Here is a 14457-nt window from a genome sequence, read left to right as displayed (position 1 = left end):
TCCACCACTCCCTCTGGAAGTTCGTTCCTCATGCAAATCACCTTCTGTATAAAAAAAGATTGCCCCTCATGTCTGTTTAAAATCTTTCTCCTCTCATCTTAAAAATGCGCCCCCTTGTCTTGAAAGCCCCCTCCTTGGGAAAAGACAACTGCCATTAACTCTACCTAAATCCCTCATTATTTTGTAAACTTCTATAAGGTCACCTCTCAACTTCTTACACTGCAGTGAAAAAAGTCCCAACCTATCCAGCCTTTCTTTATTACTCAAACCTTCCATACCTGGCAACATCCTGGTAAACCCTCTCCACGTTAATAATATCCTTTCTATAGCTTCTTTCTTTTTGCCACTTGATTTTCTTTTTAGTAATTTTGAAGTGCTATTCATACCTTCTACTGTGAGGACTGATGCAAAGCATTTGTTTAGTTCCTCGGTTATTTCCTTGTTCCCTGTTATTATTTTACCTCATTATCTGCCTCATTCTTTCAGAAGCCTGTGGTCCCTTTGGCCTCTCTGTGACTTTTTATATATTTAAAAAAGCTCTTGCTGTCTATCTTGATATTACTTGCAAGTTTACACTCAACGTTTATCTTCTCCCTCTTTATTATATTTTGGTTCTTTTGTTGCTTTTTAAAATTTTCTCAATATCCTGGCTGACCAAGAATCACATTGTATATTATTTTCTTTTAATTTAATACTATCCTTAAATTCTCTGGTTTGGCCTATCCCCTTCCTAGAATCCTTTTTTCTCACTGGCCTATATCTTTGGAAGATATATAATGTAAATAGTTTAGACCCCAGCACTAATCCATGTGGCACTCCACTCTCACATTTTGTTCATCCTGAAAATAATCCACTTGTGCCTACTTTCTGTTTTATATTAGTTAACTAATCAACTGCCATGCCAATATGTTATCTCCCACACCATGAGTTTTTACTTTCTACAGTAACCTTCAATGTAGCACATTTTTGGAAATCAAAGTATAGCCCTTGATTCATGTTTTGTTTTTAATTTATTCATGGGATGTGGGCATCATCTATTGTCCATTCCTAATTGCCCATGGGGCACTTAAGAGTCAATCACATTGACTGGGAGTCTGACTCACATGTAGGCCAGACCAGGTAAGGCAATTGTTTCCTTTACGAAAGGGCATTAGTGAGCCAGATGGGATTTCCTCAACAATCAACATTGGTTTCATAGTTATTAGACTCTTAATTCCAGAGTTTTATTGAATTCAAGTTCTATCTGCCCGGAGCAGGATTTGAACCTAGGTCCACAGGACATTACCTGGGTCTCTGCATTAATAGACTAAGCAATAATACTACTAGACCATTGCCTTCCTTTATTGTTTGTTACTTCCTAAAAAGACACCTATAAATAATCTGGCATGGTTTCATGGTTTCAAAACCACGTTAACTTTACCTAATTGCATTGACGTTTTCTCACATGCTCGACTATAACCTTCTTAATAATATATTGAAGTATTTTTCCAGTGACAAAGGTTATGATAACTGGTTTGTAGTTTTCTTATCTCCTTGTTTCCTTGAATAGAGAAGACACATTCATTATTTCCCAACTTGTTGGGACTTTTCAACAATCTAAGGGATTTCAGAAATAGCTGCCCATTAGGTGCTGATGAAATCAGAGAGCTCGCAGCTCAGCAGCCACAGTGGAATGAGAGTGAGTAGTGGGAGCCACACCTACAGCAAGTCAAAGTCACGTAAGTGTCATCAGACAGGCAGGTCTCTGAAATTTGATGTGAGGCAGAAGTCTCTGATGGTATGTCAAATGGCAACATGGTGAGGAGACATTAGGCACATGCCTTCTCTATTTGGCAGCCTTCCCACCTCTCAGTCCGTCACCAAGAGGCCAGTAAAATTCCAATCCAAAAGTAGTGATAAATTAATACATTCTTTAAGGTTTAAACTTATTTATAAGCAGCAGGCCAACCTCTGTTTATTTTCATGCATACCACATCCACAGATATTGGCATCTAACATGTGCCAGCACCTAAGAACCCTCATGGAATATTTCCAATTCATTTTCAAGATACTTCTAAACTTCAGCGCTGCATCTTGGACTGCACTGGCTAGAATCAATGCAATGTGCATCAAAGACACTGTGTGCTCATGGACAGGCACAGAACTCATGGACTGGACCAGGCTGCAAATCCAGGCTCTGCATTCACTATCTTAACACGAAGCTTACCTTTATGTTCTCAGCATTCCTGCCTCGCCTTGCCTTTTTGGACTTTGCCCCTTCAGCCAAGATACAAGGCTGCTTTCACTTTCTGCCTCCCAAGCTGCTTAGTGCAGACGCAAACCAGCAAGTTTGACAGAATCGCCAGCAGTCCTCAGTCAAGTCAAAAAGGGATTGCCGTCAGTTATGGAGTCCCTGGCATAGGGCAACCTGTGATACCAGTGTAGATGCTGCTCGGGACAGTCCCAATCAAAATCCTGAACCCCGTCCCCCCATAAGGGGTGAGCAGCCACATGTTGGGTGCCACTTGTCTTAATCTTTTTTGTTTTATTGTGGGCAGTTTTCTTGATGGAATGAATCAGAGGTAGGGATTATGGTAGGCAGAATTGGGTGGCACCAGGCAGCGTAAAGGGCATACAAGATTAGTGACATCACAAGTTGGGATGGCTGAGAGCAAGTAGGGAACATGTACATGCCACAGTGAGAGCCTCGGTGGGAAGTGGGCCGAGGGGCAGAGATAAAGTGAGCATGAGGTATCGGAGAGAAGGTTGTGGCACTTCTCCTGGTGGAGTGGAGAAGGTCACTGACTTTCTTCCTACCTCAGGCCAGACCTCTGCTGCTGACTCTTGAGGTAGAAGAATTCCTGCTCTGCGCATTATCCCATCCATCAGGATCTCCAGGACCCTGATTCACCAATCCCCATCACCCCACCCTCACCCCATCTGTCACGTGTGGAGCAAATGTCAGGAACCATGCAGGGCAGCTCCAAACTCACAGCGCATGTCCGGGTGCACAATGACCTTTTAAAATGGCCTGGGTACAAGGAATCTGGTCATTTCCGAGATATCTGCTGAGTGATGATTTGTTCCAGGAATGGCACGTGGTAACATGGGAATTGGACGAGATTACTACAAGGGCTGAGACACCAATTAAGCAGCAAGTTCAGTAAGATAGAACAAAAAAACTCACTCAGCCAAACTACTTACATTTAGCCAAAAGAAAACCCTGCCTGCTTCAGCCCTGAATATGGGAATGTAAGAAGGAACTTGGAATTTTTCGTGTGCTTTTCACAACCTTAAGGTGTCACTAAATATGTCACATGGCCTGAGTGTAACCCAGTAGAATTAAGTAATAGGAGAGTAATGGCTGTTTGAAGTATTGAAGATACAGAGAAAGAGTAATGTGAAGAGATGGGAAGGAGTTACTAGTCAGATATAAGAATGGGATAGGGCATGAGATGGCAAACTGTTTAATCCATTTATTTCAACCTATTAAGGGACATGTGTCCCCAGTGCTTTTTTACATTGATGACCTTATCTGATGTTTGAGAGTGGTCTGTGGCTTACAAATGGTTCCTTTCTGTTATCAGTGCCACTGTTCTGCATGCAATAAAGTAACTCCCAGCAGATGGGGCTCTGGGACAACAATGACTTACCATTTTAAGACTTAATGCTGCTCTCAGAGACTCTTGACCTTTCCTCCACAGAAAAGGCCCACTTGGCCCATCATGCCCATTCAAGCCAACAAAAAAACTGACTCCACTCATCCCATTTTTCAGCTTTTAGCCCGTAGCCCTGGTGGCAAATGAATTGCTAATGCTGCTTATATGTTATGATAATGTCTGAATCAGCCACCCTTTAGATAATAAGTTCTAGACTCAGCATTCTCTGAGCGAAAAAAAAATTCTTCAACCCTCCTGTAAACCTTCTACCTCTTAACCTCAAACGTACTTCCCCTTGTTATTGAACACTCTACCAATGGAAAATGTGCCTTTCCATCCCACCTATCAATGTCCCTCATAATATCGTAAGCCTCTTATCTGTTGCTGCTCCAAGGAAATGAACTCTAGCCTCTCCAATCTTCTCTCAAAGTTCAGATCCTCCAGCCCAGGCAGCATCCCTGGAAATCTCTTTACATCCTCTCTTTTGCAATCAATCACAGTAAAATCAGCATTACCCAATCCACGGACTAAAATCTTCAATCTTCTCGCAATGTCTGCAAACCATGCGTACTTTAAACTTTCTGACTTTCTTTTGAGTGATATTTCCAGTTTAAGACCATTTATTAATAGCTTCCCAACTCATGATTCTTTCATCTTCAGCCAACAGGGTTTACAGCTGAACTATTTGCAAAATGCAGCATTACGTTTCTGTAACCAGCCACAATTCTGTCAGTATGACAAATATGTAGCAGTAATTGTTTTCATGTCATCCATCTCTTTTCCAGCCATTGATTGCAATTTAAGTTGGGAAGGTTGATATGCCATTATCACTAAATTCTAAACTGTCTTCCGTGCATCTATACCAGGTGAAGATTGATCTCAGCACAGCACCAGAGGCCCCAGAGCCTGCAGCCTGTTACTAAGATTGAGAAACCAGACCTTAAGAAATAGGAACAGGAGTAGGCCATTCAGCCCTTCAAGCCTGCTCCACCATTCAATAGGGTCATGGCTGATCCAACGTCCCCCATGTTCACTTTCTTGCCCTTTCCCCATAACCCTTGATTCCTCTCCTAATCAAGAATCTATTTATCTCAGCCTTAAATTTACACTAGGGCTCTGCTGCCAGAGCTCTCTCTAAATGGAAAGACTCACAACCTGATGAGAGAAGAAATTCCACTTCATCACAGTCTTAAACTGGCTCACCTTAGTTTTGAGATTATGTCCTCGGGTCCAAAACTCTCTATGAGGGTTAACATCCTCTCAACATTTACCTTATCAATCCCCTGATGAATTAGAAAGGTTTCAATGTCGCCATGCCACCATCAGCATAACATCGGCCTGGCATGAGGTTCTAAAGGCTGTCCAAGAGCTGATGATTGCCAGTGCAAATAGAATCCCTTGCTGAAACGCTCTTGGCACAAATATGTGATCTCATCCTCCTCAACTGGAAGGAGGAGAGCACACTGATAGATCTCCAATTACTGTAATTATGAGCATTTTTAGCAAATATTCACTTCAATTGCCTTCTCCCAGTGTCTAAAGTGCTCCTACCAGGGTCACAATGTGGATTCTCCATCACAAGGAGCGGTAGAAGGGAACTTCACAGCAAGACGAGGGCAGAAAGCGGCAGCAACTTTTATGCATTGCCTTCGCTAATCTCACATAGGCCAAATCAAATTCGTCAAAAATGAGGGATTATGGAGCACTTTCCTCATATGTGGCTACTCACAGAAATTCCCTCTGCTTGCTGCATGAGATCATCCAAGTCGTGATCCTCACCCATTGACTGTGACAATGTAAACTTCAGAACTTTATTAACTGTTCTTGAATTGAAAGAGTCAAAGATAAACTGTTACACATGGAAAGAAGCAGCAATAATTCTGCCTGGAATAAACTATTAAGAGACAAGGACAAACTTACACAGAAATTGAAAGCAATTACACATGTCTGTCAGAGGGAGCCAAAGCTACATGAACAAAACTGTTTCGAAATCTGCTTGATAACCAGCTACTTTATGTTGCACAGAGAACCAATTGCCTGGCAGAAGAATTTAAGGAGTTAACTGCAGGAAACCTGTGCTTTCAAACAAACAATCAATGCCAATTATCAGAAGTCACACAATCCAGGTTGTAGTCCAACAGGTTTATATGAAATCACAACCTTTCGCAACGCTGCCCCTTCGTCAGGTGAAGTGGAGAAAGGCACACAAGCACAAACGGATAAGTACAAATACTGTGAATGGAGTGTCAACTGGCTGAATAATAAATCTTTGTAGGTGATCAAAAGTGTCAAACGGTGTGTCAATAGATGAATAACGAGGGAAGGGTTCAATTAGAAAATAGCTGGCTGAGTGAAGCGCTAATTAAATACTTGGAAATCTTACAGGACGGTCTAGGGATTATCAAAGAAGCCAAGGCCACCTTGCATGCTGACCAGGAAGCAATTCCACAATTTTACAGAACTTGTCCAGTGCCATTTGCCTTATGGGCAAAAGTAGAGGAAGAAATCAGAAGGCTGGCAAGTGAAGGAATCATCAAATGCATTTCAATTTGTGGAATGGGCAGTACTGGTCATACTGAATTTGAAGCCTGACAGTTCGGTTTTCCTGTGTGGGAATTTTAAACAAATAGTCAACTCCTTTCCACAGCTGGATAAATGCCCAATCCCTTGTGTAGAGAAGTATACGCAAAGCTGTTTGATGGGGTCAGACAGGGGAAAGTGGAGGTGGGGGGAGGTTGGTGGGTGTACTGTCCTCCATGAAGCTGGACACTCACAATTGTGTTTATATGAGGATTCCCAGAAATATACTAAAATTAATATCCACGACTGTTCGTACCAATATATGATACTACCATTTGAGGTATCATCAGTTTGTCCAATTTTTCAGTGGATGATGAAGAACTCTGTAAGGTCTACATTTGGTTGTCATTTACATAGATGATTTTCTAAACACTGTGAATAAGGAACTAATAAAGAACACCTAGAGATCTTAGATGTACTCCCAAGGCAGTTTTCTGAGGCTGACATATGCCTAAAAAGAGGAAAATGTGTGTTTCAGCCCATCCCCCACCCCCAACGTGACCAATGTGTGCTACAGAGTTGTGTTACAAAGTGAAGGTAATCAAAGGTGCCAGCTCCCATGTCTGTCCTGGAGTTTAGCCCTTTTCTTGAGCTGGTAAATGATTATGGAAAGTTCGTACACAACCAGGCCTTCAGCCTGGCACCTATGCATCAACTCCTAAAAGAAGGATCAGCCTTGGAAATGGCCGAATAGCCAAGCCATAACCTTCAGGGAAGTGAAGTAACAACTATTATCCTCCCAGCTGCTGGCGCATTATGATCCCCAGCAAGATCTAGTACTGACATGCGATGCCTCCCCATATGGCATCAGGATGGTATGAACTCATTGGTGATTGAACAGAGTGCATGTTACATGATGTACTGTAGACCAGACTAGAACTACGTAGCAGAGTTAACAAACAGGGGTTCTCCCATTTAAGATGAAGATTAGGAGAAATGTTTTCTCCCAGAAAGTCATTAGTCTGTGGAATTTTCTTTGCCAGCGGGAAGTAGACGCAGGATCATTGAATATTGTTCAGGCTGAATTAGATAGATTCCTTAATAACAACAGAAAGCACTGGGGAAAGTCAATAGGCCTGGCAGCATTTATGGAGACAGAAGGAGTTTATGAGTTGATAGAGGTGTGAGCAACATGGGCTATGGCAGGTTTTGTGGCATATTCTGACAAGAAGTTCAATGAGACCTATCTCAACTTTGGGGGCATCTCATTATATCTTTTATGCTTTTGCCAGATGCTGTAAAAAATTTCTTTCTAGATAGTGAAGTTGCCAATTACGAGTGTTTGTTGATTGTTAAATGCCTTGTTAACAGCACAACTTGCCTCATTAATATTAAGCTTCTGACACCATAAAACACACCAAACAAACAAGACAGTAAGAAATCTCATCGTGGACATTAGAGAGCGGCCACAACTCTCAAAAGGGACTCACCAATGTTTTGTACGATTGCAACATAATGTCCCAACTCCTATACTCAAAAGGTCTGAGCAATGAGATATGACTGGAATGGATCCTCAGATATCGAAAGAACAAACACATGAAGCGGCCATTTGCAAAGCATTTAATTTGTAATCATTTCAGCTCGGTTGTAGAATTAAGGAGTATGTCTAGTTACGCCCAGCTGCAAGGTGCCATCTACTTGACACTGAGTGGGACATGTCACAACGCTGTAGAATTCATCAACAGGAAGGGGTTACGTTTGCCTGATGTTCAGGTGATCGGTGATAACCATTTCTACTTCCTGGATGTGTGCGCTCACTACTCTGGCAGCTACTGCATTTTCTACACCCTGCAGAATTCTTGTGTACCTGGTGTGTTTGAGAGTTCAGGGTCCACACAAGACTGTTTACTCGTGGACAAGAGCTACCCACTGCAATCTTGATCCCATTGTGCAACTGTCTAACACATGTGGAGCGTAAATATAATGCTTCATAAGCTTTGACCGGGGCCATGGTGGAGCAGATGATCGGGCTACAGTATATCCCAGACATAGTGTGTCATATCACCCTCATCAATGTTGTCTTTAAGTGTTATTTCCACTGTGTGAACCTCTAAACAATGTCTTTTGTATGTGCAATTCAATGCATCAGCACACCGATCGACATAGGTGAAAGCTTCCAGGGCTTGGAGTGAACGTTGATCAGGGAATGTTGTGTTTTGTACAATTGAAGCATGCAATCAGGAAAGGATGCTGAGGAATTGGGAGAATGGAAACAGTCTTCCAAGGAGGAGGTGGAGACTCTCCTTGTTCATGACAGCTGCACTGGGTGCTATGGCAAGAAATCTCACTAGGCCCTGCTGTGGCAATCCTTGCAAATAATTTTATGCAACTAGCACCCAGCCAAACTACATAAATTTCAGTCCAACATTTCAAGTGCAATATGACTCTTCTTCCAAAAGATGAAACGTATTGGAGCTGAAAAGTTAGCTGCTGTTCTCTCCAGAGATGCTACCCGGCATGCCAAATTTCTCCAGCACTTTCTGTTTTTGTTTCGGATCTCCAGCTTCTGTAGTTGATGCAGATTGTACGATCATTTTGCTGAATGCTCCATTCAATCTGTAAGCATGACCCTGAGCTTTCAGTTGCCTTTCATTTCAATTCTCTATCTCACTCCCATTGTGGCTTCTCTGTCCAAAGTTTTTTAAACTGTTCTAAAGACTGTTCAATGGGAATTCAAGGAGCAGCACATCATGTTTTAATGAGGTACTTCCCAGTCATCTGGACTCAATATTGAGTTCAGTAATATCATACCAGAACAATTGCTTCCATTTTTCAGATAGTAGCTGCTGATTCTATTGATTAGTAATTTTATTGTTGCCATTCACAGCTCTTCTGTCCCATCTTTTGTTGCTTTACTTTTTCCTATTAGTGCTCCCTTTTGCTACCCAATATCCCGTTTCATTTAAGTAATCCTGCCTTCTCACCAGCCTGCCCATATGCTCCCCATTTCAGTCTTACTCCGGTTCCCCCCACCCATACACTCCAACTCTGCACCCCCTGAAATCCTGTTCTATTTCTAAATTTTAACTGTTTCACAATGAGGTCTTGAAACCTGTGTTTTACTCTCTGTAGATGCTGGTTGATCTGCTGAGTGTTTCTGGCATTTTGTGTCTTTATCTCAGATTTCAGGCATTGACTACAAATTGTTTTTGCTTAGAATGCTTTGTTATAAAACCTCTGAATGCAGGCAGGGCCTTGACATTAGGTGATATCAGTGGTTTCATTTATCTTACACAGGAGAAGCGTCGGCCATTCAAACAAGTGAATCTTTTCCACCGCTTAATTAAATCATGATTACCGTGTACCTTAACTATATGTCTGACTTGGTTCTTTAATAACTTGAGTTAACAAAAATCGTCAATCACAAATGTTCACATGACCAAGCCTCAATAGCTTTCCTCAGCTCCTTGAAGAACTGCTTTCTCACATCACCCCAAAATGAAAAAGCTTCTGTTTACACCAACAACTCATTTGATCATCTTAAATTCTGCCGACTATTGTCCACTCTCTTAGCACAGTACTGGAGTGTCAACTGATTGAGTGGAAGAATCAACAATTTTGAGAGAACTGATGTACATTGTATCCAATGAAAAGTAATAAGCAAGACTTACAGATGTGAAAAACTGACAGTCTTCTGCATTTCCAATATTGTGTATTTATTTGAAAAAGGTAGCTAATTTCATATTTTTCAACAGTGAAAAAAATTGAGTTAGCAGGGTTTGGGATGACTGTCAGGAAGGCAACAGAGGCATGTTTTACACAATGGTTCTGGTAATTTGTTCCGAGGTTTGTGTTAAATATAATTTTGGCATATTCTGCCATGCAGTGAGTCTTCATAATTAGCTTTGTGTCTCTGCAGCCAAGTGCTGTGAGAAGGGAGTTCAAAGATTTTGACCAAACCACAGTGAAGGAATGGTGATGTAGTTCGCAATCAGGACAGCATGGTGACTTGGAGGGAGCTGGTAGATGTCAGGAGATTGGGATTTGTTGCTGAGCATCATGCATATGGCACACACTACTAGCACGGTGCTTTGGTAGTGGAGGGACTTCATTTCTAAGGTAGGAGAAAGGGTCTCAAACAAACAGCTGCCTTCACCTGGACGGTATTGAGCTTCTTACGTGTTGACTGCACTTGTCCATGTGAGTATATAGTATTTCAACACTCATTTTTGGCTTGTACCTTGTAGGCCATGGGCAGGTTTTAGAATTAATAACCTTTAGCCTGCTCTTGAAGCCACAGTATTTATATGACTTTTCGAATTCAGTTTCTAGTTAATGTTAACCCCAAGTTGTTGATGGTGTGGCACTTCAATAGACTTGGTTGAGGCCAAATCTTGCAAAATACTTTCTCATTCACGAGTAATCTACAGATTGCTTGACAAATTGCATGCTGTAAATCAGGTGTTCTGCTGTAGGTATGGGAATGAGAAGGCAGTCTGAGACATAATGCTCATGTCCTTTTCATGAAGTTTCTGACAGTACAGCAAAACCCTGTAAAGAGGGGCACCACTTCCAAAAATGAAATGTTGCCTACTATCGTTAAATTCAAGGTGGACATTATATTAACTGGCTTGTATGGCCAAGTTTACCACATCATTGTTTTTTCCGACAGGAATGCAACATTTGAATCTCCTGATCTTTTGGTACCACTTTCAAATCCCAGCCCTTTTCAATTTCCACTCTTATCCCATTTTGATGTTAATAAGACTTCAAAAAGCTGTCAAGAGTCATGCATTTCAATGATCCTTTATTTCCATCCAGTGAAAGGAGGATTACTTTTTTTTTACAAAATTCAACATGGCTTTCAAATAAACAAAGTTGTATTTAAATGACATTATTATATACAGCCCAATAGTAAGTGAATAGAAAAGAAAGGTTTAGGAAAGGCTCAGTAACAGAGTATTTTAGTTCCAAGGACCAACAGGTTTTGTTTACGTTCCTTTAACCAAACATCTGGCTCATCTTTCCCTGTTAACCCAAACGTGGAAATGCAGAATGGATATAATCCAGGAGGACTTTGACAATGTACCTCCTGATCCGAAGGGAAACAATCTGTCAGTCACACTGTGACATCATTTGACTGCTGTATGCAATGTATAGGTGTGTTTTAGACACCAGGAAGATGAGACAGTCTGGTTTTGGAAAAATTATACAAAGAGCTAAGAACAAGATCTGAAGACATGTGGTAAAATCTTAAAGGCCCAAATGATGTGCGGGCTACAGTGGGATTTGTGATGGAATTGCTCGAAAAATCTCAAAGCTTCTTTTGACATGGGGAGCTAAGTGTTGCCTCTTTTATGCATCGGGAGAGCAGCGGGGTAGGGGATGGGTTTCTCAGTTGGCAATGCCGTGTTACACATGAAAGAATACTGCATGTTAAATATCTATTAACACCACAACTTGCCTCATTTATACTCAGCAAACAAGCTGAACAATGCAAATGTTGAGCCAGATGTTACAGCGTGTACCTGGTGACCTCAGTTCACTGCTGGCTCTGTCACCACACTCTGTGAGCACTGACCATATAAATCCCATGTTCACAGGTGTGGCATTCGACATGTGCCACCCTCTAGGAGCCCGTTCTTAGACGAAGAACCCAGAACAACCTTGGTTCACTTCTGTGCAACACTGCACTTTGGGGCATGCCAGCAACTACCATCGTAATGCTGCTGCAAGGATATTATTTTGTGCTCAGACAGCCCACATTCAGCTCGTTGTACTGGGCCAGGCTTTTTCTCCAATTTGTTTGCTTACTGTCATAACACTCACACACACTGAGTCTATCTGGACGCTCACATCATCCTGTGTTGCATTGCCTTGCCTTACTGCTCAGCCAGAGATACCAGTGCTGCTTTCAGTTTAGTGCAGACACGAAGCCAAGAAACCTGGCATGGTTATCAGTGATGCTCGGTCAAGTCAATGCTTTGCTCAGGGGGTCCTGGCACAGTAAATCATGAACATCCTCCGATATCAGTTCAGAGGCTTGGACATGAAAATAAGCGGTCAGAGTTAGGATTCTCTCCTCATACAGGTTGGGGAGTTGAATGATGGGAAGCCCCCGTTCCACCTTGACACTTATGAATAAGGAATAAGAGTAGGCCACATGTCATTCAATAAGATAATGTCTGACCTGATTTTGACCTCAAGTCTATATTCCTGAATGTCCCCAATAATCCTTCATCCCCGTGATAATGATGAATCTATCCCGCCCTGCCTTAAATCTTTTTGAAGAATCTGCATTCACTGCCTTTTGAGGAACGGAATTCCAACAACTCAAACCTTCTGAGGAAAAAAACACACATTTCTTCCTAGATAGTAGGAACTGCAGATGCGGCAGAATCTGAGATAACAAGGTGTAGAGCTGGATGAGCACTGCAGACCAAGCACCAAGATTTTCTGAAGAAGGATCTAGGCCCGAAATGTCAGCATTCATGCTTCTCTGATGCTGCTTGGCCTGCTGTGTTCATCCAGCTCTACACCTTGTTATCTCACATATTTTTTCCCTATTGTGAGCTGCATCCATCCTAGAATGACAGGGAAGCAGATTTTATGGGAGTTGAAAGTTGGTGACATTGCTGTTTTGTTCAGGTGAGGAGGTGTCCCAAGTGAGTGGGTAGGCAGTGCAGAGGGCATGTGGGGCTCATGTTGTCAGAGCTTGTGGTGGGTAAGTGAGGGAAAATATTGTGGACCATACTGACAATGGTAAAACTTGAGCCTTGGTGAGAGGTGGGTCCAGTAGCAGGGATAGGGTGAATGTGAATGGTGGCTCTAACACTGGCAGAGAGGAGAATGGAGACAGTGCTGTGTGCTCCTCCAGACTTTGAGACTGCACTGACCCAAAGTGGCAACACCAGACCAGACTGGCACGGTCTGGTGTCATAGCTTCCTCTGCTGGTTCAGGGGGAAAAGGATATCCTGCTAAGTGCACCACCCAACCCAGCAGAATTTCCACCGGCAAAGCAAGGCAACGTGAGTCCCTTGTCTGCCATGTCCAGCACAAACATCGAGGCCTGTGTATTGCAGCTCTGGGTCAACAGCTCTTATCCGGATGCACTAAGGTATTTTAAACATTGGCACCCCTGGTGCTGGCACTATCAATTCTGTGATATTCTGGCAGTGACGACTTGTTCTGGGAATGTCCGAGGTTTGATGGGAAAATAGAATCAGCTTATTGGGGTGTCACAGCGTGGGGTCGGTAGTTAACAAGGTGATTTGGTAATATATGATTAAAAACACTCCCTCCAAATACTCTGAACAAAACTAACACTTAGGCGAAAAAAAAATCAGCCTTCCGCAATGTTTTCCAGTTTTTCTATCTCGTGACTGACTCACCTTCCTACATTGCTAATAGATAAAATTATGTCACAACAAGTTTTAAAACAAGCAGAATGTGCAATTGCATTGATTGGTATTTTGTATTATTTTTACAAAAAATATATACAAAGCTAAAATGCATTTTCCTTTGGAAGTATCTTTATAAGAGTTGGGAGTAATTTCAAAGTCCTACTCAGTGGGGTACCAACTCTTCATAGCTCCACTGATCGTTTGACTAGAGGTTATACTGAACAAATGTATGTCTCAGAAGTTCTTCTGCAGATGGTCTCCGTTTCTCCTCTATGAATATTTGCTTCAGGAATGCACGACATGAGTTTGAGACACTATCTGGTAGGTGAGGCTTGGTTGGCTGGGTGGCAATCTTGAAGATGGCAGCCATGGCTTCAAATTCTGCCCAAGGAGGCTTCTCAGTCAACATTTCCACAATGGTGCAGCCCACACTCCTTTTACAAATTAGAAAGGAAAAGCATTTCAATACTAGTATGCACATACATCATCACATAACAGCACTGTTGTCCGCTGAGTTGTTTGGTAAATCAGCACAACATAAAAATGTAATCATTTCTATATAACGTTTAATTTCCTCTGTCATATAACCCTATACTGACCCAGTCTTACTGTCAAATGAAGAGAAGCATATGTAATATAAAGAAATTATTAGCCCATCCAATTTCAACTTGTAGCACCCCAAGGGGTAGGAGGCCAAGAATATGTGATGAAGAATCCCTCCACAGGTGCTGCCAGACCTGCTGAGCTTTTCCAGCAATTTCTGTTTTTTGTTTCTGATTTACAGCATCTGCAGTTGTTTTGGTTTTTATTAAATGTGATGACGAGATGTTTTATGGTTATCAATTTTCTTCTTTCTCTCTTAAAGGTACTGACTCTTACTTAGATGCAGTTCCAT

General features: G+C 41.9%; 1 protein-coding gene across 2 annotated transcripts in view; it reads right to left on the bottom strand.

Annotated features, from left to right (window-relative positions):
* Positions 1–10948: 10948 nt before the first annotated feature.
* The window catches only part of map3k22 (mitogen-activated protein kinase kinase kinase 22), a 98587-nt gene continuing 95078 nt past the window's right edge, over positions 10949–14457 (bottom strand). For both annotated transcript variants that reach the window (XM_048529655.2, XM_048529654.2), the window contains exon 17: positions 10949–13996. In XM_048529655.2, coding sequence (XP_048385612.1) covers positions 13768–13996 — 229 coding nt within the window. In that variant the 3' untranslated portion in view covers positions 10949–13767. The remainder of the gene's footprint in view (positions 13997–14457) is intronic.

Source organism: Stegostoma tigrinum, chromosome 5 (genome assembly GCF_030684315.1).
Source record: "Stegostoma tigrinum isolate sSteTig4 chromosome 5, sSteTig4.hap1, whole genome shotgun sequence".
NCBI lineage: Eukaryota > Metazoa > Chordata > Chondrichthyes > Orectolobiformes > Stegostomatidae > Stegostoma > Stegostoma tigrinum.
Note: the sequence above shows the minus strand (reverse complement) of the source record. Positions and strands in the feature narration are given on the sequence as shown.